The sequence below is a fragment of the Ailuropoda melanoleuca genome, chromosome 8 (genome assembly GCF_002007445.2).
Source record: "Ailuropoda melanoleuca isolate Jingjing chromosome 8, ASM200744v2, whole genome shotgun sequence".
NCBI lineage: Eukaryota > Metazoa > Chordata > Mammalia > Carnivora > Ursidae > Ailuropoda > Ailuropoda melanoleuca.
Window position 1 is genome coordinate 120937331 of NC_048225.1, and position 27716 is coordinate 120965046.

The window sequence follows — 27716 nt, forward strand, 5'->3', positions numbered from 1 at the left end:
AATAATGAAACTTTCTTCACTTTAAATTTTAAAATGCCCATTTCTATTTTAAAATTTAAATTTTCTATTAAGTTTGCATTTGCCTTCTACCTAGAGAGTCGTACGTGGACTGGGAAGGGTCTTCTGCCTTTGCTTTCTCTCCCTCTTCTTTTGTGACTCTTAAAAAAGAAAAGTAAACCAGAAAGCTAAGGATTCAAGGAAAGTAAGCTAACTATAGAACTTCAGGATAATGTTGCAACCAAAAAGGTGACAACAAACACATCTGTCACCTACTAACGGAAGAAAGGCTGATAGAAGGGACTTCTATTAAAGTAGTATTGCTCATATGGACCCAAGGAAGCAGAACTGATATGGAAAGTCTTGTGCGTGTGCGTGTGTGTGGAGGGGAGAGGGTTTCTTGGAGAGCGCAGCTCTGTTGTAATTAGAGTACCTTATATTTATATACTGCTTTGTCAGTTAAAGCCTTTCGCATGCTCTCCTTCATGCGGCTTTTATGGTCCTGTGCTACCCTTGACTCGAAGCTCTTTTTTTTTTTTTTAAAGATTTTATTTATTTATTCGACAGAGAGAGAGACAGCCAGAGAGAGAGGGAACACAAGCAGGGGGAGTGAGAGAGGAAGAAGCAGGCTCATAGCGGAGGAGCCTGATGTGGGGCTCGATCCCGTAACGCCGGGATCACGCCCTGAGCCGAAGGCAGACGCCCAACCGCTGTGCCACCCAGGCACCCCTGACTCGAAGCTCTTGACCATACACGACCAGCTTTTGGGTAGACTACGTGGACCACTGGGTCCCAGACACCATCAGTGGAGTATCAGGATTGGAATCCAACTTTGTTGACTACAGAGGTCCCCTGAGCCCTTCTCTACTCTTCTTACAGACAGAGGTGAGTATAGCATTCCGTATCATGTATCAAACAAACACGTTTGACTCTCACTTGAGGTGAGTCTGGGTAGAGCAAGGGATTTTAAAGGCCAAGTTTTAGTACCCTTTCCCGTAGGATTCCGTGAATACCTGGAAGATGAGGAATCTTCCACAAATAAGGAGCAAAAGAAGGCCGGAGAAGTCCACCGACCTCCCCGCAGGTCAGGTGGCTTGACTCTGCTAATGACCCCATGAGACCCAGGCTACAGGCCATGGCAAATGTTCTAGAGCCCCAGCTTGAACATTTCTTATATTGACTATTAATGCTTCCTGAGATCATCACTTACAACTTAAGTTTTTAAAATGCCTTTAGGGCCAATGTGCCTGGGTTTTTAATCGGGGAGACTAAGGACTCGGTGGCCTCTAGTCTGGACAGGGGCTCGGTGCAAACGCAGAGGCTGGCCCTTGGGGCCCATTGGCTCTACACCCTCCTTCCTAAAGGGCCCGGGTGCCCAACGCCCCCAAGGCCACGGTTACCTGCTCGTACTTCTCCAGCTCCGTGTGGTAGATCTGTCTGATCTGGGACAGCTTGGCTCTGTAGTCGGAGTGCTCCACTGAGTTGTCGGAGCCCGCGCCCCCTGAAGCCGCCGCTGCTGCCGCCGCTGCTGCCGAGCCGCCACCCTTCTCGGGGCCCGCCACCCCCTCGGCCAGCAGCATGTTGTCCAGTCGCATCAGCTGGGGGTCTGTCGGCTCCTCCTCCTGGGCTCCCCGGATACTCAAGACTGCAGGGGGACACAGCAGAGGGGAGGGTTAATGGGAACCCATGCGAGCAAATGAAGAAAACGAAAAGCAATGTTGTGCCACTGGCACAGCAAATTACCAAATGCTTGCAATGTGGCAGGTGCAGAAGGGGCGAAGGGCTGGGCCAGGGGGACCGGGAGGGGGAGAGAATGCAAGGAGAGGCTTGCTTTGTTCCAGAAACGAATGATGCTCCACTTATGAGAGCAACTCAGAAGAGTCCAATTCATGGAGGTAGAAAGTAGAGGGGAGCAGGGGCTGGGAGTCAGTGTTTCTTGGGGCCAGAGTTTCCTATAGACAAGAGAGATTGTGGTGATATCTGCACAAAAGCAAGTCCATTTAATGTCGCTGAACTGTGCCCTGGGCACTGGAAAATGGGGAAAATGATAACCCTTGTTATGTAGATGTTACCACAAGAAATTTCAGAACTACAAAAAATTAATTATAGCAGAATAGAATTTTCACGTTCATCCCCCAACTGCCAAATTTTTAATTCGGGGAAAGACACTTCCTTCTTCGTTTCTAATTTTAGATTTCTGTGAGTTTNGTGAGTTTGTGGTTTTACACTTGTTGACTTTGTACTATTTGATCGGCCTAAATTTTCAATTTCAAAATAACCTAAGCCATGCAAATCCTGTCGTTTTGGACTGGAATCTTGAGACCTTTCCCCTAGACCAGCAGGGAGGGTACAGAAGTTTAAACTAGCAAGAAGATATATTATATGTCAATTATTCTTCAAGAAAAAATAAAATAACATAAGCAAATAAAACAGCAGGAAGACAGACTGGGCATCAAGTAGGAATGTTTCTCTCTGGACACTAAGATCTCTTCATTCCAGGTGACAACTGTCCTGTTGGAAACCAGGGAGGGGGGCCCATTGGACAAGCTGTTTCTGGTATTCAGAGAAGCCAGGTAGGGTGGAGAAGGCTCAGATCAATGAAATGGCTGCTTTTTATTAAAACACCACGGCCATTTGGGTGGGGGGAGGGGAGCTGGGACTGAAAGAGATCAAGTGTTTTAGTAAATCAGCAAAAGAGCTAGGCAGTCTCTTTTTACTACCGTCATACAACCTGCCATAAAATAAATCACTCATCTAAACCCAGTTTAGCTGTCAGCAGCCAAGTCTTTGTTGAGAGGGAACATGAGAAGAATTTCCAATTAAAAGAAAAAAATATTGAAAAAAGTTTGGGGTAAGGTGGGAAAGGAGGGAAGTGATCCGGGCAGAAGAGGAGCCAAGTCCGTCTGCACTCTGGGGATGCGGGCAGCAGGCACTTTGTGGCCTGATGGTTACACGAGCCCNAATTGAAAAAAGTTTGGGGTAAGGTGGGAAAGGAGGGAAGTGATCCGGGCAGAAGAGAAGGAGCCAAGTCCGTCTGCACTCTGGGGATGCGGGCAGCAGGCACTTTGTGGCCTGATGGTTACACGAGCCCTGGAACAATCAGAGAATCAAGGGCTGTTTCCAGGTGGGGTACATCTGGGGAGCCCCAGGAGGTGGTGTCCATTCCAGCTGTCTCCTGAGCCCTAGCAAGACAGCCCCGCGGGGGCGTGACCGGGAAGGTGGCTATGAGCTCAACATGAGGCACGCAGAGATGTTTGGGGAGTCCCATCCTGTAAAATGTCAGCATCGCCGCATGCTCCTGGCTTCCATCAGGCACGACAAGAACCAACCTTGAGCGTTGTTCAGAAGGAAATCCCAGTTCCTGTGCTGGGGGGGTCCCTGCAACACGGCTTTGGTGGAACAGGAGGCCGTCAAGTGGCCTGCTGAGCTACGTGGCCCAGGAGTGGTGGTGGCAAGGAGCGGAGATAAAAGGCACCGGGGAGAAAAGCAACAAGAGGGGGGCACAGTGGATGTGGGAAAGGTGGCTACCTGGGGAGGAAAGAAGGAAACCCACACCTGCACACAGACACCCAACACCTCTGGACTCAGGCTCCTCTCCCTTCACACCCGAGTCCGGAATATTCTGCTGCACAAAAGTAAAATCCCTGTATCAGTGATGGCCTTGTGGAGGTTTGTGCTGTGGACGTCTTTCCAGTGAAATCCTTCTTTTGTAGGCCCAGGAGATGAACTGGGACATTGGCCCATGGACTGGTCTTTGAATAACATTCAGTCATGTTATTCTGTGCCTTGAATTCATTTACCCAAACCTCCAAAGTCCTCTAAAGAACCTATCTCAACTCACAGAGGTTTCCTTATGAAAATAATTCAGTGCTTTACCCACTTCCTGAATTAGAGACCTTTCCAGTCCCTAAAGGTGCAGAAAAGAATGGGACCACCCAAGCATCTAGTGATGGAGCCCAGAAGCTGCTTTTTCCTCACCTCTATGGGTGGTGGCATTCGTGTGTGGGGTCTGTGGGTGTCTGTCTAGTGAATTTTATTTAGTGAATTTTAATTACTTTATCAACAAAAACGTGTGGGTCATTTAAAAGATCCACCTCAGGGCTATTCTTAATAAACAAATGTAATTGTTCCACTTTAGTTTGGTCATTAAATAAATGGTGTGAAATCCTATTCTCCAATCCACTCTACTCAATCTTGTGCGGCCTATCCTCCAGAAGAGGCCGGGGACTCTAGGAGAGCAGCCCCCCATGCCGACAGTGGTAATGCCTCCAAGCGGGTCCTCCTGGTCCTTCTATAACCAATCCTTCGTGCACGTGAAAGAGCTTATATTCATTTCTGGTCTCAACAAAGGCAGCAAAGAGAAAGAGACCAATGTCATCCTAAAGATCAGGACTTGCCAGCCTACAACCTGTCCACCTGAGATGATGGCAAGGTCCTCAGCCCGTGTGCCCAGGACCACCTCGCTCACTCCATCAACTTATTCCTCCGGCAAAGTTCCATGCATCATGAGAGAAGTAGGAGAAGCAGAGATGGGCATCCACAGGCTGCAGTGCTGGTCCCAGTTCTCTCCAGGCGCCACGCACATAACCACGGGCAGGTTACTACCACCGATATTTACTTCCGAGAATAGCTTCCCCCTTCCAGACCCGCACAGCCTCACCTACACCTCCACTCTACCTTTTCTTTTTTTCTTTTTTTTTTTTTTTAAGATTTTTATTTATTTACTTGACAGAGATAGAGACAGCCAGTGAGAGAGGGAACACGAGCAGGGGGAGTGGGAGAGGAAGAAGCAGGCTCACAGCAGAGGAGCCTGATGTGGGGCTCGATCCCATAACGCCGGGATCACGCCCTGAGCCGAAGGCAGACGCTTAACCGCTGTGCCACCCAGGCGCCCCGAGTCTACCTTTTCTTTAAAACAGTCAGTGGGATACACAGACTACCCACATGAGCTCTGCACACCTACCTAATTAACATTTCACTGGGTGTGAAATCTAACTGGTTCAAAATAAAATAAGAAAGAAAATGGCTAAGACTAGCAAAGGATACTGAAAGGTTACGCTGCAGGCCCCTCACCACCGAGAAAACTTCAGGATGGTCACACAGCGCAAAGCACTCACCTATACGGACTCTTTTTGTCCCCTGCCTTTACACATTTATAAATGTATAAAGGATACATTTAGCCGAGGAGAAAAAAAAAATAGTGCGAGTGTTAGCATTTCACTTAGCTTTTATATCTCATTTTATGAATCCTGTAAACAACTACTCTTTAAAAAGAAATTTGAATTTAATAAGGTTTAATAAAATTGGTTTCCAAATGTGGCCAGTAAGAAACTGGTATGATAGACTACAATGCACCTTAATGTATACATCGTTTGCATTTATACCCAGAGCTCAGGACACAGAAATAGGTCCCAAACCAGAGATCCGATGAAAATAAAAGAATGTAAAGATGCGGAGTGGGGGAGAAGCAGTCCTCTTCAGATTACACTCTTTAAATTATACTGAAATCATTATAAAAATAAAAAAATTCAGAGTGTCAGAATCCCCAGCTATATATAATATACACAGACATATATATCATGTGTACATATACAGTATGTGTATATATAGTGTGTGTATATATACACTGTATATATAATGCATGTATATACATACATAATGTGTATATGTAGTATGTGTATATATAACGTGTATGTATACACACATACAATGTATATATAGAACATGTGTATAGATAGGTTGTGTGTGTATATATATAGCATGTGTACATATATAGTATGTGTATATAGTGTATATATATAACGTATATATAATGTATATATACATACATAATGTGTACATATATAGCATGTGTACATATATTGTATGTGTATATATAACGTGCATGTATACACACACATAATGTATATATAGAACGGGTGTATAGATAGGGTGTATATGTATATAGCATGTATACATATATGTGTATATATAACGTGTATGTATACACACATACAATGTATATATAGAACGGGTGTATAGATAGGATGTGTGTATATATATATATAGCATGTGTACATATATAGTATGTGTATATATAACGTGTATGTATACACACATACAATGTATATATAGAACGGGTGTATAGATAGGGTGTGTGTATATATATATAGCATGTGTACATATATAGTATGTGTATATATAACATGTATGTATGCACACATACAATGTATATATAGAACAGGTGTATAGATAGGGTGTGTGTATATATATATAGCGCATGTGTACATATATAGTATGTGTATATATAACATGTATGTATGCACACATACAATGTATATATAGAACGGGTGTATAGATAGGGTGTGTGTATATATATATAGCATGTGTACATATATAGTATGTGTAAATATAGCATGTGTCTATATACAGGAACAACACAGTATAAACACGAGAACATCTTCACCTACTACTTCACATAGAAGATTCTGGTTCCAATGGGTCTTGGGCTGTATCTGTGTACTTGGAAGAGGCATGGATGGGCCAATAAACTGTCTGCACTGTATTTCCACCCAGAGGGAGAATCCGTGTGAACCATTATAAAAACAGGTGTTGGGATTCACAGATATGGAAACTGTTTGGCGAGTCGGTTAAAAAAAAACAACAACCCTCCAACATTAAATAAATAAATGAAAAGGGTGATATGTCTAAGCAGAACTGATGCTGCCCATTTATTGCTCGAAGCCAGCACTTCGGTGTGTAGGAGACAAAATGATTATTTAAAAGCTCCTTTTTATCTCTGCGGCGCCGTGTGCAAGACTCAAACGAACCTTTCGCCGGGACACCAGAGATGTTACCACTCATCCTCCAAGATCCAATTTCAAAAAGCGGAGCTGTTACCTAATCCAGCAGCCATCACATATGATCAGGTTTCTGCTTCCCTGACGGGCGCCCTGCGCTCTCCCCTCCCCCCTGGCTCCCCAGTCCAGCGGCTTTCACCGAACCAGGCTTTAAAGGGCCCAGTCCTGTTTGTGCCCGTGTACACAGGGTTTTAGCAGTCCGGAGTCGGGTCTGGACGTGTCTGCTCCCAGAAAATGTAATCAACGGCAGTGGGCTCGCCATCCAGAGGGGTGGCCCAACGAGGTAGTGACCCCTTTTGGTAACGACTGTCAAAGGAGTGTCCTCACAGATCTACCGCCTCATGCATGAGGCCAGTCAAGGCAGGTGAGTGATTTATGTGGAAACTGTCACAGCCCTTTGAAAAGCATTTGATGTCACATCTCCCCTCCTGCCAGGGCTGGGGAGGTGGGGGGGGTTAATTCTTTGGTAAAACTCCCAAGATAAGGAGACTGTCACAGCCCTGTCGGAGCTGCTCTCACAACTGGTCTCCTGCTGTTCTTTCTTTCTTTTTCTTCAGAGAAGGAGAAAAACAAACCAAACCCAAAGGCATATTCAAGATCCTTGGCAGGAGGGCTGTGGGCTGGTTGTTTTGTCCTTGCCGGAGCGACAGGGTTCCCAAGCAGCTCCAGCCAAGGCCCACTAGAGGGCACTCTTTCTTCACCAAGGACGGGTGCTGCAGGGAGGGTCCGGCCGTTTCCAGTCCCCAGGTTAGCCTTGGGCAAGATGCCCTTGTAGATGCACCTTCCACTGTGGGGCAGGTGGCAGGGGAGGAGGGCAGGTCTACGGAGAGGGTGTCTTCAGACTTGGACAGCATCCAGGGACCCAAAAGTGGGCTGAGGGACAGAAGTATTAATAGAGATAGAGACATGGGGGAGAGAGAGAGAGAGGATAGAGACAGAAGGTGGTTTGAGAGCCAGCATGAGGTGATCTCCCCAGGGGGATGCCCTCACACTCTCCGGCCAATGCCTTTGTGTGACTGGAAGGCAGGAGACTGAACCCCCACACAGGATGCTCCCCTGTCCACGGGCTAGTCTTCACTCCCCATGACCAGGAGGACAGGCAGGAGAGAGGAACTCTCCTGGCCTCACCCCAAGACTGGTCTTCCATCTCCCGGTGGGTCAGGACCTTGGAGAGAAGTGTGGGATGCAAACAAGTTGTGCTTGCCTTTCTAGAAATACAGGCAATTGCTTATCTCCTGAAAATATCATGGTCACCCCTTTCGTGTGTTCATGATGTACTTGCATGCACTGAACTGTGTCACCTTATGAGACATGAAGGCCAAACCTCATGACAGATGATTCAAGATGACAATGGCAAGGTAACAACTAAGTAACGTGCCCCAAATCCAAGCAAACGGGACACAGCCAAGACTAGAATCTAGGTCTTAGACACTTTATTCTTGACAACATTAGGATTCTGACTCTTTCACAAAGGTGGCTAAACGGATGCGACATCAATTTGGGGTTTGCACGCACACACACACACACACAATGTCTTTCGATGCACAGATGACGAGAAGAAGAAAAGAGACGAGGTAGGGAAGGAAGGAAGGTCTTCTCACTGACTTCGTAATTTTTTTAAATTCCTCCAAATCTGATCCTCTTCAATGACCTCTTTCTGCCAATGGCACCGTAACAGTTAGAGCCACTGGGCCATGTGACAGAGCGCCCTCTTCCCTCTCGGCCACAGAAATCCACTTACCACAGTCCTATCCTATTTCAAATCTCAGCTCAACACTCTCCTCCATGAAACCCAACCTAATAACAGCCCAAAATGAACTCCCTCACCTCCAAGGCACCAGCTCCAGTGTTGTCCACACCATGGCCATGGGGCATCTCAGAACACCTCAGGTCACACCTGCCAGCTTGCCAGCAAGGCTGTGAGCTCCTGAAAGGCAGTGAGGACCTGCCCAGCCTCTGAGGATCCCCCATATGGCCTCCCGGAGCCTCTGGCACTAAGCGCCTATTCAAGCATTTCTTAATATGTAAAAAGAGTGAAGGAGGGAAAGATGGGGGCTGGTGTGACCCAGAGCTCTCTGCCTCACACGCCCTTAGGGAGGCAGTGGGTCCCTTTCCCCTATAGGTCAGCAGACCGGCTGGACCGCGGCCAGCGTGCTGCTGGACAGAAGGCCTTCTCCTCTGCCACCTCTGTCACACCCACTTCAAAAACCTGCCTTTTCAAGTCTGACAATTCCAAACAGGCAAATCTATGCTGTCATTTCAAGCCAGGGCCTGCAGGACGCATTGCCTGGAGGTGTCCCCAGAAAGACAACGTTCTCCACAGTGAAGGCTCTGGGTGCTGCGGAGAGCTTGGCACATGACCGCTGCCTGGGAGGATTTCTTGGAGGGCCGGACAGCAGTCCCCAGGAAAGGGGCCACACACAGGATGCTGACCACAAAGGAGCCCTCTGAGGGAAGCTCAGACCAAGCACCTGTAAGGCGCCAGGAACGAGGTGGTGCTGAGATTTCCAAGATGAGCCAGGCATGGGCTCTGGCTTCATGAAGCCCATGGATTATACACCTCTGGTCTCTTCTCACACATGATGCCAACTGCCTCGAGGCCTGCAGTGGATGGAGAAAGTTGCTAGGGTAGGTGGCTGGCCACCAAAAAGTCTCAATCAACATACCCCCTCTTCCCCTTCCTCCAGGTTCTTTCTGTTTCTCACAAGCCCAATCACACCCGCAAACCAGGAACTCCTCAGCTTGTGCTGAGAAACGACTACGACATAATCTTTCTTTGACACCAACAGGGGGACCGCAGTCTTGCGCAAGTGGCTTGAGGCTCAGACCAGTGCATCCTGGCGCTCTTCACTCCTAATTCTTAACCCTTCGTTGGTGTCATGGAAAAGCTTTTTTTAAAAACAGATTTTATTTATTTATTCGAGAAAGAAAGAGAGAGAGAACAAGTGGGAGGAGGGACAGAGAAAGAGGGAGAAGCAGGCTCCCCGCTGAGCAGGGAGCCCGATGTGGGACTCGATCCTAGGACCCCAGGATCACGACCTGAGCTCAAGGCACACACGTCACTGACTGAGCCACCGAGGCGCTCCGGAAAAGATTATTTTTGTGTGTCTTTAAGAGTTTGTCCGTCAAACAAATGGAAACGATGAACAATTCAATGCGCTGAATGTTCCAGACCAGAAGGGCCGCAGGTCGGGGGGGTGCAGACCCTCTACGCCCTGGTGCTGACACCTGACGCTGCGGTCGGCCTGGGGCCGGCCGGTCAGATGAGAAGCCCAACTCCTGAAATCTTCAGATGCTGGAAGCCACACTGGGACCCCATGCCACCCGCGACTCAGCCCTTCAGCTGAGCCCTTCCGTTACGAAGGTGGGATCCCAAATCTGGGGTGTCTCTAAGGGCCGCCAGGGATTGAGCTAAGAAAATAAGATGTCCTGGGGGCCTTTAACCTTTCCTTCTGGGTTGTGAGGCACGGAGGCCAAGTCAGGGGACGTAAGGACGTCAGTCACTCAACAGCAAGATTCAGAGATTCCACAAGGGCATCGTCACACAAATACCGAGCATCTCCCATGGTGGCCGGCATGGAGCTGGGCTTCGAAAGAAAATGAGACGCCCTCATTCTCTTTGCATGCAGCCAACAGCCACCAAATGTGCAGGGCCTTGTGTGAGGTTTTTGGGCGGGGGTGAAAATAAAATTCTATGACACTCTTGAGATGATTTTAAAGTTTGTTTGTTTTTTGGTTTATGTTTTCGGGTTTTCTTTAGAGAAACATATCACGCCTTTCTTGTCATCTCTCTCTCTGGGCTAGGCTTCGGCGGCTCCGGTCACATGCGTTCTCTCCTTCTCAGGCGACGCTCGGGCACCGATCCCATTCACACGTCCCCTGCCTGGCACGCGGCGCCTCCCTGGGCCAGCTGGCAGAAAGGACGCTCATGTGCTGGGCAGCAAGCTCCTGCCTTTCTGGATGGGTGCCGGCTGCCTGGGCGAGGGGCTCTGGGCCTTAATAGCTCAAGCCTGGACGGCTGCTCGGGGAACCCCTTTGCCTCCGGAGTTGCTGCCGAAGCCGGGAGGAGGGTGTGACCTCACCCTGGCTTCGGCCTCAGGCGGCCGTGCCTAGCGGTGTGACGGAAGAGGGCACACTCTTGAGGGCAGCCCAGGCTGCGAGGCCTGCACCACACGTGGCCGCCCATGACTCGAGAACTGGGTTTCCTCCCAAGCTGTACAGAGAAAGCAGGAAAAGCAGGAAGCCACAGGTGGTAGCCTGCAGTGCGTTCCTGGGAGGTGCAAGCTTCTCTCTACAACGGTAGTTTCTAAAAGAGGGGACCACTGAGAAAAGTGAGAGAAATGTCTCAATATTCTCCTGCCTTAAGATGAGAAGTCCCAAACACATTCTCTGCTCCGTTGCAAGTGCTAATACACAACAGATTTCCTTGCCCATCGTATTTTCATATCCCCAGAATGTGTGAGGGTGGGCCCAGGGCTCTCTTCCCTGAGCTCCACAGCATGATACAAAGGAAGAACGCTGGTACAAACCTAGGTACGGACTCCCCCCTGGGGACCCGGCCTCCCTAAAGCTCAGTGTCCTTATCACCCAACAGTCTATAATAATACTAACCGACCATAATCCTTGTTAAAGATGAAATGAGGTCATTTTTATAAAAGCACATGTCTGTGTTTAGTAACTGGTAGGTCTTCAACTGTGGGTTAAAACCTAAATCAATCCCATTGGAAAAGGTCCCTTTGGGAAGAATAAGAAAGCACGACAGATTTGCAATTGAGAGTTTGGCTTCCATATCTCAGGAATCAGCAACCCAGAAGGAACCAGGATAAGTCAATGCGTGTAGAGATATACACACATCCGTGCTCTCTATCTCACTGTCCGGGATTTCCAGGCGGGCTCATACTCACACCATCACAGGCCAAGACATTGATCCTCAGCCAACAGAATAAATTCCAAACGTCTGTCCTCATTCCCCCTCTTCATGTTGCTTTATTACTGTTCTTCTCCCAAGCACATTAAGAATCCAGCTTCCTCTAAAGCCTGAAGTGTCCCCGCCACACAAAGCTCCTGACTTCAGTCCTCCTAAGTCGGGAAGCATCAAGTCTGCCTGACCTGGCAGAGCTTGCTCGGGAAGGCTCAGTCCTTCTAGAGGCAGAAACACCCTTCTGGGAACTACTTAGCTCTGATGCTGTCTCAGCGTGTGTCCGACAAGCTAGCCTGTAAGTCATCTTTCAGATAACTGCTTCCAATTGCCATTAAAAAACATATAACCAAAGAGAGTAAAGACTCTATTCATAATCAAGGTTTGAGCAAGCACGTTTCAGTTTCAAATTTTGGGTGGGATTCAGAACTCACTATCATCCTTCTCTGCTGGGGCATCCTTTGAAACCCCACATTCAAAACGTTAAAATAACCGGATGTTGCCACGTTTCTATCATGTGTGGTCTTACCATCTTGACATCATTTCACTGTCTTAGGACCACAAATGCTTTTTTGGTTCCTGGTGACAAGTAGGATTTTCTTGCCTGTATTTACAAACTCAATCATGGCAGAACTATTTTTTTTTTCTCCAACCTTCCAAACAATTTTATCAGAATTTAGTTTGAAATGAAGGACATTCTGTTCTCACACAGAATCCTTCCCAGTTTTGGAGAACCACAGAATAATTCAAAGGCCGGGTTCCTAACACAATGTGCTACTGACCTTAAGGGGCCTTTACACAAGATAATGATTATTCAGTCTTAACCCGCTCCGTGATTATTTCCAACTCCACCAATCACAGAAGACTAGTACTAACAGTATGCCCTTGCCCTGCTGGGGTCAGCCCCCACCTCTCCCAGATAGACACCAACAACAGAGGTGTGTGCCCCAAGAACAACCAGGACACAACATCACGGGTGACAAACAGCAGATTCCAGCAGGGTAGACACAGGGTCTGGACTCAAGAAACAAGGTACAACAGGGGCGCCTGGGTGACTCAGTTGGCTGGGTGTCCAACTCTTGATTTTGGCTCAGGTCATGATCTCAAGGGCCGTGGAATAGAGCCCTGCATTGGGCTCCATGCTCAGTGGGGAATCCGCTTGGGATTCTTTCTACTTTTTCTCTCTCTGCCCCTCTCCCTACTCATTCTTTCTCTCTAAAATAAATAAATAAATTTTTTAAAAAAGAGGGGTGCCTGGGTAGCTCAGTTGGTTAAGCATCCGACTCTTGGTTTGGGCTCAGGTTGTGATCTTAGGGTCATGAGATTGAACCCCGGGTCAGGCTCCGTGCTCAGTACAGAGTCGGCTTGGGATTTTCTCCATCTCCATCTCCCTCTGCCTCTTCCCTGCTCCCCCAAAAGGAAAGACACTTTCCAGCTTCCCTTGCAGCTAGACGTGGTCATGTCTTAGGTGACAAAATTCTAGTGATAAATGAGTTGAGGTAGGATATAAAACTTCTAGAAATGTCCTTAAAAAGAAGAAATCTCTTTCTCATTCGTCTCTCTGTTCCTTCTGTTAGCTAGAACATGAAAGTAATGGCTGGAGCTCTAGCAGCCACTTTGGGCCATGAATTGGATAGAGAATGGAAGCCACACTAGGAAGAGAAACCAGATAGAAGTTATCACACTCTAGAGACTAGCCTGGATGGTCACCTTTGGACTACACAAAAACAAGGAGAAATAATTTTGTATTTTGTTTAAGTTAGTTATTTTGGGGTTTTGGAGTTTTTGTTTGTTTTTGGCAGCCTAGCCAATCCAAGCTATTAAGGAGGAGGAGGAAGAGGAATGGGAGGAAGAGGAGAAGGAGGAGGAACAACTCTGCAAAGCAGAGTGATTTCATGGTGGTTGTGTATTACAGAGGTAATTATAAAGCAGCAGATTTAAGAACTAGAAGCAAGTCACATAAAAACCTGAGTAGATACCGGGGAGAATTTCTTCCTGCAAAAGCAGAAGGTTTAGAACAGATAGAAAGAGGGCTGATCATTAGACGGCCTCTCTGAGAACTGCCCTGGCTAATAAGCAGAGGTCGGAGACAATTCAGAAGTCTGGGGCGAAGGAGCAGGGGGAAGGAGGTGCCTCCGAGTCATGGTGTTGGGGGCCTGCAGCCTAGACTGGGGAAGACGGGGTGGGTGGCCAGCCGAGGACATTCTGCTGCCTCCGTGAGGAAGAGGGTGAAGGCAGCATTCTGTCTTGACCAGAGGAAAGCTAAGGCTGATTAAACGGTAAACCTGGAGGCAAATTTGGGAGCAGGACCATTACGTGAGACTGAAGTCTAACAAATTCCTTTCAGCTGCCGTAACTTCCCGCCTGTATACAGCAGCGTGTACTGGGACATTTCCTTACGTGACAGTAAAATAATGTTTGCCTTCTAACCAGCCTGCTGAATCTGTCAGTTCCAGAGGACCAGAACAGGGACACGGGAGAAGGGAAAGGGAAATCCTAAAGCAGGCTCCTTAGAGAAGACATCACCTCCGCTCACTTCATTGGTAGCAGAAATACCGCAGCTGAAGGACACCGGGTCTATTTATGGGAGCCCCAGGTCCATTTCAAAACACATGCCAATTAGCTTTCCTTTTTCCATGACCACAGACAACACCTGTGACCCCAGACAGCCATCTCACAAATGCATACAAGGTCAGGCAGGGTCCTTCAGGGAAAGTATACAGATGATCCATCACTGCTCGTTACAAAAACCACCCCAAGCACATGCCTTGCTGCTAATGAGTCATCCGTGCCGTCCTCAGACACGCGGAGCTGCAGAATCCACAGGCAAACAGGCTGCATGAGAAGCGGGAGGGTTTGCTGTTTCTTGAAACTTTCCAAGTAGCCTCTGGAAGCACGAAGGCTTGAGTGACAGGGAAGATCAGATGGCAGACTGGATGCTGTGTCTCAATTCTCCTCCTGGGCAAGAGGTGCTGAGTAAGAAATGCCCCGCGGGGATTGGGGGGTGGCGGAAGGGGGAGGGTGCTTGAGATGATGAGTTCCAGATTGCGAAACATGCCTTCACTAGCCCAGTCACTGGGTAAGAGAGAAACATCTCCCAGGGACCAAGAAAGGTCTTGGCTTAAAGTCTTAAGGGAGGCGTGACATTTCTGCTTTGGGGAGGAGTCCACCGAGCCACCATTTCCTACTTCTGCCCTCTCCGCACGTGTGCCTGTCCTCGGGGAACGAGATACGGTGGCTCTGATCTCCCAGCCTGATCTGATCTCCATGGCGCCTCTTCCTCTCCTCCCAACAGGGTCCAAGCCGCTGAACCCTGAATACATAAACACCTGGTGGACAAATGGGCTTCACTTTTTGTGAACTTGAGCGCAAGCATTCAAATTCCATCCTGAACAGGGCTTCTCAGATGCCGATTCCAGTTTCCAGGGGGACATTTTAAGGGAGAAGTAGATTTCAAGTAAATGATTGCAACTTATCGAAAATAATGTGCTACTTAGCGTCTGCGGCAAACATCCTGGCAGGCAGCGAGGGAAGCAGCCCTGGAGCAGATGGGAGCGATTAGGCTCCGAGTTTCACACGAGCATTTTGTTGTTGTCTTCACTTGCTTTTCCATTCCGATAAAATCCGGAAGTCGGGGACAAGAGAGAAGGGTCCTCTGGCCCATCCCATCTCTCAGTGCGCTTGAAATGGACCCCCCCGGGCCCCAAGAGCTCTTACACAGGGGGTGTCTCTCACGGTGGGGAGGTACACTGGCCATCATGACCATCATCATCAAAAAGCATTTAGCACCGCAAGGCGCAAGCTAAATACATCAACGGTTGACAGAGAGACAGATGACAGGCTATCTTAATTTTCCTTTAAAGATCTGCCTCCCTGAGGCTGGGCCTTATTTACTGTGCTTCTTACTATATTTATCTGAAGAGGTGTCTTGTTTTCTCCTCCACTGAGTGAGCCGACATCTCTCTGACCCACAAAAGAGCTGCTCTCAAGCTTACCCGGTGCAGAAGCTCCCCACCTTTTCCAGCTGCTGGACATCAGCATGGCCCTTGTCGGGGCCTGACTGATGGCACTTCCCTGGGCCACAGCTGGCCTCAGGGGAGAGCCCCTAGCAAGCCGTGTCTAAGTCAAGGAGGCCACTGAGGCCCAGAGGGCTGAGCGTGCAGCAAGGGCCCTACAGACCCCACTTCAGCAGAGGTCTTTGTGGGGGGTTCACATCCTCTGGGGTACCAGACACATGGTAATCTTAGCAGCCAAATTTGCTTTTCTCTTTCGGTGCGGCCTGCTTTCCAGCGGTACTCTGCTTGACTCTGCCAAACTGGTCATGTCCACTTATGTTTAGTGACAGCCTTACAGCTCCGTTAAAATAAAAACCTCTCAGCCTGCACAAAGTGTTACTGGCCCGCACAATTTCACCAACACTGCCATTCGGACAAGGACCCCAGCTCATCCGCTCTTCATTCAACAAACATACACTTGAGTACCTACTCTCTGCTAAGTCCTGTATTTCCACTGGGGAGGCTCACTCAGAAATAAGTCTGTAGAATCATGGAGGAAAGAGAAGCGTTGGTTAACAACACAAAGTGATGATGGGTAGATATGTGGACAAAGGGTATGGGAGAACGGAGGAAGCCGATCTTTTCTTATGTGGGAATTAAACTTTACACAGTAGTTTATCAAAAATGGGCTCAGCTGCCTTTATTCTCATATGCATATTCTGGGGTATCATGAAACCTTTTATTCAGATGAGGGAACAGAGGCACAGGGGAGTCAGATGGGCTCCTGGCCACACAAGGGGTTATATAGTTGACTTAGGGTTTTCTCCTCCATCACAGCAAAGCTACTAGCAAGCAAGGGCCCACGCCCTGACACGCTCCCAGGGCTGAACTGCGTTGTCAGGGCCGGAATTAGTGGCCGGCAATTTTCACAGGTTGGACACCAACACGAATGTTCGTGCTGCCTTTTTTCCCCTGCATGTAATGTCTCTGCTCTCCTGAGCTAGGCCAAACCAAGGAAAACTCCGAACAACACATGGAGCTTTCTCAGCTCCAACACCCTCTACCCTGTTCTGTCTTAAAGTAAACCGTCAAGTCACGGAACTGTTTACACACCAAACCATCACAATTGCAGTTGTGCAAACACTTTTTTAAAAAGCTTGACCTATTTTCACTTCTTGGGACCGAAGATGTGGAGGTGAGATCCCAGCAGCTGCACTGTTGCTCTGTTTGGGAAAGAATGGCACCGGGTTGCTGGTGCAAGACCTTGGTTTTAAGTTTTGACATCACATGGTCGGAGATGCCTCCAATTCCAGGCTCTGTTCCCAATTTCCAAACCACAGTTCTGGGTCCCCTCGCTGCCTCCATTTACTATAATAATGGCACATGGGCTCAGACAGGTAAGAAGAAAGATAATCTGAAGTCCTCCAGAGAAAGAGGTGCCAGATACCCCTATCAAGCTGCATAATGTATGTATCATGTATATTTCCTTTTCCTAGAGAAAGTAAAGAGGTCTGGACCCATCTCAGCCTATTGTCCTCATCTTCAAACATTATTTTCAACAGGTGATGATGGAACAACATTAGGACAAAAACTCGCTAATTTTAAGATTTCATAAACCAATACAAACTAGGTTTATGTATTTATGTTTCCTCTTGGAGAGAGGATCCCAGGAAAACAACTCTGGTTAAAGACCTAGAAATCTCCAGTTTAGGCAAACATTCACACAATACTGCTGGTCTTAAAACTCAGGATGCCAGGAACACATAGGAAATCGGTGAGTAATCCAGCCTCCCGGTGACATGGATGTAAAAATTACGAACGGAATGAAAAGCAGAGGTTTTCCTAATTTCTCTCTGCCTTGTTGCTACTAGTGCTGTTCTGTGTTTGGTAGGACCCTAGACTCTGAAAACACAATAGTTTGGTCCCTGCTTATGTCCTATGAGGAAAGTGCTCAGGTTTGGCCCCGTGGTCTGGGTCTCTGGGATGCAACACCACCATTTACTTCCTGACTCTCAAAACATCTGAGATTATTTCAAAGATGCTAAGGTGAATTTCAAAATGTAGTTTTCCTGGACAACTACTCTTTTGAGAGTCAAGCATTTACTCAGCTCATGTGTAGAAGTAAAAAAGGCTTGTACCTCTAACTTCTTTTTTTTTTTTTTTAAGATTTTATTTGTTTATTTGACAGAGAGAGAGAGAGCACAAGCAGGGGGAGCAGCAGATGGACAGGGAGAAGCAGACTCCTCGATGAGCAGGGAGCCCGACATGGGGCTCGATCCTGTGTACTTCCATCTTCTGAAGACAGCACACATACTCTATGTCATACCCACCCACACACACAGAACACACAAACACACAACCATAGATCTAGAGTAGATATCCAGTCTGAAGTTTCAGCTGTGACTTAGAAACCAAAGCCATACATACAATGATGGGTATACTAAACGCATACATTTATAATCTCTTAAAGAAAATTAATCAACGCACATTGAAGAGAATTTTCATTGCTTAAATTAGGCTTAAAGCTTTTCAGTTACTTTTCAGAGCTCTGTTTTTGTTGCCACACCCTCTGTATGGTTCTTTGTATCTTTCCTAGAAGTACAAATTAATTCAAGTTCAGAAGAAAAAAGAAATCTTGCTGGGGGTACAACTCATCTATTTGGAGAATATGCTGGTCTACTGGAGATAAGGATTTCCCTAGAAAAGGGAAGGGAAGGAGTGTGGGGGGTGAGGGGGGAAGAGGACTAAAAGAGGAAGGTGACGGAGGCAAAGGCAGAAGAAAAGAGGGAGATAAAATAAGTGTCGAGATGTCTGCAGATCGAGAAGCATCACACAGACCAGATACCCAGCAGTGAGGACATAATGCAGCAGCCCTTCTGTCTACATCTCATGTCACAGTGTCCTTCCTAACATGCGACTTGGCTCTGCAGTGTTCTGTCCTGCCTGCAGCTCACTGTGCCCTTTACATCTAAGGAATCCCCATGGCCCTGGGGATTTAGAGTCTCCTTAAAGAGCAAAAAAGAAGGAAAGGTACACGAGAGGGAACGCATGTGCAGGGAGCTGTGCGAAATGATTTGGACTTGCATTCGTTCTTGGGTAGGTCCCTTTTGACTGAAATATATTAACCAGTTTATTCATCCATTCATTTTTTTTTAAAAGTATTTATTTGAGAGAAAAAGAGTACGTGAGAGCATGGGGCGGGGGGCGGGGGCAGAGGGAGAGGGAGAGAGAGTCCTAATTGGACAGGCGGGGCTCAATGCCACAACCCTGACATCACCACCCGAGCTGAAACCAAGAGTCAGGGACTCCACCAACAGCACCACCCAGGTCAGGTGTCCTTCATTTGTTAAGTTAAAAACATCACTCCTTGCGCGCTTACCACATGCCAAGCAGTACAGGTACTGGGGACACAGAAATAAAAGACAAAAGGCCTGCCTGAGAGGGATCGATGGTTCCATGGAGAAAGGCAGACGAGAGGATCGTGAATGCAGAGTAGCGTGCTGGAAGTTAACTCACCAGAACGCCTCTGCTTGGGATCTTTTCACCACAAAGCATGCCGATGTGCATCCTAACTTCCTCACTCCAGTGCAGGCCACTGCATATTCAAATCATGCACAAGCAGGTGCCTACAGCTGCCAGCGCAGAGGCTGACGAGGCCAAGGGCCAGGTGCACACGTCCACCTGTGACCGCGCTGTAGTACTTCCTCCTCACGCCACTGACTCAGCAACCACCGGCAGAACTGAAACACTTCGGAGCCATCATTGAGCACGAGCTCTGCTCTGCATCTGGGGACAGGACGGACCCCCGCCCTTTCCCTGGAGAACTGCTTTGGTTGGGGGGGGGGGTTCCCGAGAGCACAGCCAGCATCGGTCACGCCAACTCCACTTGGCAGACAGTCCTAACAAACGCACTTCCTCCCCGTGAAGAGCCCGGGCTTCGTAGGCTGCGCCCAAGCCTCAAGCTGCAAGGCCGAGCAGCGATGGGCCGGGAGGGAGAGACAAAGGTGGTTTCAAGGCTTTTGTGGCTTCGAAGAAAACATCTCTGGATGCGAGAAAGCCTTCAAATGCTCTCTGTAGCCATCTCGCCTTGTGGTCGGGCACTCTTGGGTCTGTGGCTGTTGACTTCACCACACACTCAACTTCGCTCGCCATCTTGCTCCCTCCCTCAGCCCCTCCAGACAACACACCACCAAGCAGGTCCTACAAAGCGACGGGGGACAGGCAGAGTCTGGGGCAGTGACCTCTCACTCCATGATCTCCGACAGAGGCCTGGGGGCAAAAGTCTCAGACTCTTCAAATCTTATCTGGCTCCTTCCGTTCACAGAGCAGAAAAGTAAACAGTGTGCCGGTGGCACAGAGGTGGGGAGCAAAGCAGCTGTAATCAAGACTCCATTTCTCACCCCTCCCAGATCTGAGGTGAAGCCTGATACCCCTGACCCCGAAGCCGGCGTACTCAGGGCAGGAAAGCACAGACTCCAACCAGCAATAATTCCACATATAAACAACTCTTGCTAGGCATGAAGCACACACCAGACGGTAATCAGCTTATCTAATAGAACAGGCCTCTTTTCCTAACGCAAAGGAGGATTAGCAGGCTTGAATTACAGCCGTGAAGTGTAATCAAGCCCTGATCGACACTGGCACAGGACACTGTATATTCCTGCTGGGCCGCGGGTTATTGGCGCAATGTGGTGTACCTACAGGGGACAAACAGGAAATGCTTGCGATGGTAATTACACTGGGAGATAGCAACTGAGAATGGGGAAAAGCCAGTCTTCTGGAAGAAACATGAGATCCTAACTGATGCCCACGTCCCTCTTCTACCACGTCCAGCCTTCAGAAAGTCTCCAAGTGGCTGTCTCTGAGCAGATTTTTCAGGTCCGTTAAAAATGTAACAGCCCCTAAATCATAACAACTCAGGGTAAACCCCTCCCTCGGTTGGCCGCAGACGTAACTTCACCAGCGTCTGTGGCACAGAGCCCACGGCCTCTTACCACAGTGACTGCTCGGAAATCCAAGCAAATACATGTAAGAATTCTATCCTCACCTTAAGGATGCCAAACCAACCCAAACCAGATAGGAGCTGCCTTTTCTATCTCCCCAATGGAGACTTCTCATCATACCGGAGAGCCAGCATTTGATGATATGAAGATGTATTGAAGAGGTCTTCACTGAATCAGTTCTGTGAGAGCAGGCACCATTCCTTCTGAAATTTTCGAAGCTTCCCAAAGGACCTTGCTTGAAAAGGAAAGCATATTTCGTTTATTTTCTCTTGGTCTGCTGTTTCTCCACGACGGACTTTGCTGGACATGCTCTGCACAGAAGCCCCGTACATAAGGCAAGTCAACAACCCATTAGCCTTCTCCTCTAAAGAATAAAATGAAATGGAAATTCCTCATCTTTTGACACCTCTCTCTCTCTCTGCTGTTCATAGTTCTTAAAGATCAAAGAATCCAAAATGGATACAACACTTTAGGGAACTGGCGGCCCTTAACGTGGGACTGTGGGGGAAAGGGCCTTGCTGGCTTCCCGGAGTCCTAGACCCAGTTCTGGAGGCAGATCCGTTGTGCTGACACTGCAAATTTGCTGCTCACTGCCCGTGGTTCCCCAGGGCCCTGCCACACTTGCTTCTCCTCAGTTGACTCTCACCTCAGCTAATTCCTTCCCAGACCTGCTTCTCCATGCCTTTCCAACACCTAATTCTTTCCAGAACGCTCAGCAGGTGTCTCAAGGTGACATGACTCCCCTCTAGAGATAATCCACGGGTTCAGCAAATGATGTGCCCTACCAGCCCCATCCTATCCCCTAAGCCATATACCCCCCAACACACTCTCCACACTTGATCACTGAGTGGACCCCTACAACAGAGACCGTGGAGATAAAGGTCAGACTCTTCAACAATCCATGAATTCATCATCTATAACAACTGAATAGACCACAGTAGAGTTGCGATACGCCTAAGATACACTGTTAGCAGTGTCTGTCAGCAGAATGTGGAGCCGAGTGGGCCACCCCATTCTGTTTATCACGGTGCAATCCAACTGCCAAGAGCAGAAGGCAAGAGATGGGGTAATATCAAGAGAACTGTGTGCTGACTGTCCCCAAGAGTTGGATCAAGGAAGGAAGAGTTCTAGTCAATGAGTGACATGGCGCTGAAGATCCTTGCAGAGGGAGCTTAAAGTTCATGCTAAAGGGCAGCCAAAATAATCTAGTATTCAAAATGTGCCATCAACACAGAGAGGGTGAGCACCACCACTCTCAGTGGGACAAAGTGACCAAATGTAAGAAGGAGCCGAGCTCTACCAAGAATTCCCTCGGTGATGAGTTAAGCTGATCTGACCTGACACTGGCTTTGATTGCCAAGGAACAGTTGAGGGCTGGAGTCCAGCATTGGGCGTGGTCGTATCTGGAAAATCAAACACTCGGAGCACAAAGCACCTCTCTCGGGTCTGACTCAGCAGGCCCCTCCCCCTCAGACAGGCCCACACTGACCTCAAGCCAGGTGTGCACTCAGGGGTTGCCTAAATGCTAAGTCCTGCCAGCTCTGCTCAGACTTCCGGCCAGCCCCAGAGGTCATCGCTGGGGCCATCCAACTCGCCTTTCAAACCTCATTCTAATATCTCCACCCCCAAAAAAGCATGCAGGGCTGTGATACTGCCCTCCTGAGGTGTAGGGTGTGCAGGGGGAGGGGAGAGGAGCCATCCTCCAAGCCACAAGTCCAGTTTCTGTTACAATTCTCCAAACTGCTATGTGCTCCTGATAGCAACGGTCACTCTGCACCCCAAGGAGTTGGCACTAGCTGCAAAAGGGGCCTATGCCTTTCCCTTCCAGACCTGCTGGAAGGTTTGTTTTTTTAAGGTTTATTTATTTATTTGAGAGAAAGAGGGGGGAGAGGGAGAGAGGGGCAGAGGGAGAAAGCGTCCCAAGCAGACTCCGTGCTGAGACCGGAGCCTGACGTGGGGCTCGATCCCATGACCCCAAGATCACAACAGGAGTGGAAACCAAGAGTCCGACGTTCCACCAACGGCACCACTCCGACGCCCTTTTACAAGTTTTACCAACACACTCTCTGCAAAGCCGTCTCGAATTTATTCCCCTGACACCTTTACAGCCCCATCACACAAACACACTTGTAGAGGGACTTGTTAGAGTGGGTAAATGGGGTTGCCTCTTTGGCTACGATTTAAAGTGTCTGAAAGGATTTCAAACCATATGCTCTTTTAAATATAGACTTTTTAAAATAAAAAAAAAATTGCATCGCTGAACCCCAAGGTCTAATGGCAACGATTTTTGGCATAGTAAATCTGTTCTAAATTATACCCTGTGGTGGAAAGGCATTGCTGCTGAACAAATCTTTCCGTCGAGTTTCCAGTCCGGACTCAACTGGATCCTGAGCAGACCTTTGGGGAAGGGAGATCCGGTGCGCTCGTGAGAACAGAGGAGGGGTGCTGCCTGCGTGTTGGCATTGGTGGGGTTTCTTCTGCGCATGGGGTAGGGTCCAAACTTGAATTCAGCTCTACCTTCCCCACCACCGATCGGGATCTCGGGTTTCTACATTCCATTCCCCTTCCCTCACGTTCACCCAGCTCCTCTTGAGGCCAGGAGGCCCGGGCTCCTCCCAGGCAGACAGGTCTGGCGGGGGCAGATGGGTAATTTTTCCTTTCAGCTTTAATGGCCACTATTAACAATAAGTCCCCCTGCCTTCCTGATGGCTCAACTTGCAGCTTTTTCTCTGATTGCCTGTGAGTAACACTGTGTCACATGAGCTGTGTTTAACAGAGGTGTAATAAATGCCAAAGAAGAAATATTACCCAAAATAAAAACTAGTTTGTCCCTGTGTGGCCAGGATCCCATGACTCACAACAATGTTCATTTTTGCTTCCAGTGCAATTTCCATTTGCATTCCTTTTTTTTTTTTTTTAAGGGTCTCTGGGGGCTTTAAAAAAGCTGTTTAAGAGAAAAGACAGAAAGACTGTAGTGATCGTCAAGACAAACAAATGCCATGTACAGACAACAGACAGACTGACCGACAGGGGAACCCTCGGGGCAAAGGGGACAGACAGAGGCAGGTAGACAAGAAATCTGATTACTGAACGTCTGCCTTTGGTGAAAGGCAACCTGCCATCCTTGGTGTGGTTCAGAACACCAGCTTGACTACCAGGAGCCAGAAATGGGGGTGGGAATGGAAGGCTGGATACCCCTTCCTCCCAAACGCGCACACACACACACACACACCCCTGGGGCAAGATATCAAGTTCTCATTTAGTTGCAAGAAAACTCTATTCTCCTTTTGATAATAACCAAAAAAATACTTCTATGTTTTTCAAATAGTAGCTGGTCGGAGCTGTTCCAATCCCGGAGAAAAAAAGCAATAAACACTCAAATCCCCTGGCGGTCCCTTGGTTGAAGATGCTGGTCAAGGAGTATTGCCAATCCTCAAAGTTTTCAGGGAAAAAAAGGCAGAGGGGCAGGGAGGGTGGAGAGAAGGGCCTCCAGGATCCTGGGAGAAGAGCGTGCCCCTCTTGTGAAAGCTGGCATCTTAAGGCAACAGCGTCCAGAGGTACTTCCTTTGCAATTAGCTTTGCTGGAAGATCAGCCAAATACAAAGGAACAGCGGTCTTCGGAATGAACGCGTGCGCACATGCTGCTTGTCCTGGCTGGTGTCCCTCTTTCAGAGGTCACAGACCTCCTCGCCTCCTTCTCTGCACACCTCTCACTCCTGTGTCACGAACACCAGAACCTTTGTTGCACTTTGAAGTAAAAGATTCAAGGGCATCAAAAGACACCGTGATACCAGGGCTCGGCTTCAGAAAGGCACTTTGCTTGAGGAGATTCTCCGAGCTGGCAGCGCCAACTAGCAGAGATGGTGACAGGCTTCAGAGGTTACAGCAAAGAGACGGGCAAACAGGATAATCGCCTGACCAGACCGTCCAGGAGAAGACCCTGGGAAACAGTGGAGCCACATAGATGTGGAATGCCCACAGGCATCGTCTGCAAGACATCTGGGCCATGAAGCATGGCAGGAAGAAGGAAGAGGAGGGCTCTACCCTGCCTTGGTCACGAAGGGGGGGAAATGTCCACGAGACTGCGAGGCAGAGGTGTCTGGAGCACAGGAGGCGACTCTGAGCGGTTGTGGGGATTTCACGGTCAAGAGGTGGCTCCAGGGGGAAAATCGCTGGTGTTCCACTGACGTTGATGGACTTGGTCTGCCGCCCTTCAACTTGGTGACCATGGGCAAGTCACTCCCCTTTCTTTATAGAAAGGGAAGATGGCACTCAGAGGTTCATCGGGTCATTTTTAAAGATCTTGCTGTTTAAGACATGTTTCTGGAAAACCATTTTCTACAATGACAGAGCCACTGAGACAGTCTTTGAACAGAGATTTGGACTCCTTTTCTGCTACAGCCCTTTGAGCTCTACCAAGAACTTTCATATTACCTCATCCCCATTATCGCCCCTGACCCCCACACAAATCTTCAGAAGTAGATCACAGATACCCATCTTTCAGGAAATTGGCTCAGAGAGGCTCAACTCAGCCCAGGGTTACACAGATCACCCAAGTCCAGTTCTTCCAAGCCCAAGCCCTCTGCACACTGCTGGGCTTCTCTCCTGGTACTCAGAGAAGCAAGGACAGGCTGCGTATGTGCAAGGGGATGGGCGTACTGCTCTCGAGCCCCTCACCTTGTCGTGAGCTGCCATGAAAAGGTAGGGGGGCAAGCAGGTGCAGGCGAGCACAGAGTGTGTGTGGAGATGCACATGGGTGCTGACTCCTACAGACTGAAGGAGGTAGGGCATCACGGCGGCAACTAGACCCAACTCCCTTTCAGTAATACAGCACCCCTTCACCTATAGGACAGTTACTCATAAATGTAGGAGTAAAAATTGGTTTATGGTCCACATTTGGCACACGTTCCCTAGACTGCCCCAGCTTCCTGGTTATAACAATGTTATTTTTATTTGCACAGCACACACAGCGCACCTCATCTGATCCTTACAGACAGACTTGTAGGAGAAGACTAGCTCTGTTAATAAATGACACCGAGACTCCATTACAAGAGGGACAGAGAAGAGACTATGACCCACGCCTTCCCCACTTTATCTAGGGGTCTTCTGAGTCTAATGCCCTTGCTTCATACTTTCCTACAGACATGAGTCAGCAGATGGCACCGCTTCGGACGTCAAAGGGAACGTGTCTTCTTCCAAGCTCTGTAGGGGCCAGGAAATGACAAGCACCCAGGGTGCAGATCCATGATTCGGGGCCAGAGTCTCATTCAACCTCTGTGAGATTCTTCATGATCCCCTCAAAACCTTGAGCCAGCAAATTCAATTTATTTGTGAGGGAATCAAACTACACACACAGACAGCGCCGATGGGCCTGAAGTTTAAATCAATTTGAACAGACTCCACAGAAAAGCATCCTCATCTCACACAAATAGGCAAATATTTGGGGTCTGGGGGCAGCGAGGCAGAGTAGAGTGGGCAAGGACAGTACAAAGCAAGGGGAGTTTCTTTTGTGGAAGAGATGATAGGCTTTTCTCAAACTGTACTGGCGGTAACCATTCTACAAGGGGCCATGGGGTTTTACAAGGTAGAAAGGAGATGCAAGCTAGAAATCCAAATCACATTTCAGAAATACTTCAGGGAGCAAAAGCAAAGTTACAAAGCAGTATTCCACCTCCACAAGGACCAAGAGAATAATAACAGCAGGGGCCCCTCCTGATAGCACAGTTCCTACAAGGTCGAGAGGCTGGATGACTTCGCAGGCTCTGTTCCTCTGTCTCTGGCTTCCCATGCTGGAATTGAGATGGAAGGGTAATCTGGTGTGTGGGGGGGACGTGGGCTTTGGACTTAGAATTTGAGTCCCGTTTACATCACTTACTGGCAGAAAGGCCTTGGGGGACATCTTGGAGCTTGTGTTTTCAACTGTAAAATAAAGTTGGCAGTACTTTCAGTCTGTGGCTTTGGTGGGCCCCTAGTACACGGCTGGTGTGAAATAAACGTTAGGGGTTTTTTTCATGTCCCTTTTGATAGAAGGATTCAAAAAAGTACAAAATTTTGGCTTAGCCTTCCCCAGAATGAGAAAAGTTGTCTTTGTTAAGTGGGCACATCTACTCATGTAAAAAAAGAAAAAAAAGAAAAAAAAAACCCAAACCCAACCATATGGAAAAACAAAAACAAAATCCAAAAAAATACCCCCTCCTTCAGAAGATGCAGAGTTAAACCACATTCTGGTTCAACAACATGAGTCCTTCATTCGAAATCTTGTTCTATTTAAATACCCTGTGGTTTTAGCTGCAATTTCACGTTTTGTTTAATTGTCCAGAGTGGCAGATGTGATTTTTGTGTAAGCTTCTATCCCATCTGTTTTTGTGCCAGAAATACATGTAGAAGGTGCCGGGACTTCTATAGAACGATGGGCCTTATCTCCACTTACAATAATAAACTTACAAACTTGAAACTGAACCAATTCTGAGCTGGCAGTGAGCACGGAAGCCCTGATGTGTGCTCCCTCTCACTTATTCATTCCCTCCTTTGCTCCAAATCAGAATTCTTCAGCAATGACTAATAAAGAGATAGCTTCCCTCATGCAACAGAGAGTTAACATGTTCCTGGTACATTTACTCGAACAGGCAGATGCAAGAAACCACCTCCATCCTGCACCCTGAACCCTGCTCCTTTCCAGCCCCTGCGCGTGCACATGCCTCCTTCCCACTCCCTGTTTAGGGAGGCCCTGATAAGCTTCTAGGGCAGAAGGTATTCCTTTGTATCCTAAGCCAAACCTCCAGACACGGCCAGCCTCATGGATGAGAGGCCCGTGCTGTCATGCAGCGCCCCTTGCTCAGAACGACCTGCATTTGGATTAATGCTCTAAGGTCACCATCTTGAAATTCTTTTTTTTTTTTTTTTAAGATTTTATTTATTTGACAGAGAGCGAGCGCACAAGCACGGGGAGTGACAGGCAGAGGGA

At 48.2% G+C, this 27716-nt stretch overlaps 1 protein-coding gene across 1 annotated transcript in view; it reads right to left on the bottom strand.

The window, feature by feature from the left end:
* The window catches only part of PBX1 (PBX homeobox 1), a gene marked incomplete at its 5' end in the record, with an annotated part of 308555 nt that overhangs the window by 73253 nt on the left and 207586 nt on the right, over positions 1-27716 (bottom strand). Inside the window, one exon of the mRNA XM_002914169.4 lies at positions 1398-1642. Coding sequence (XP_002914215.2) covers positions 1398-1642 — 245 coding nt within the window. The remainder of the gene's footprint in view (positions 1-1397; positions 1643-27716) is intronic.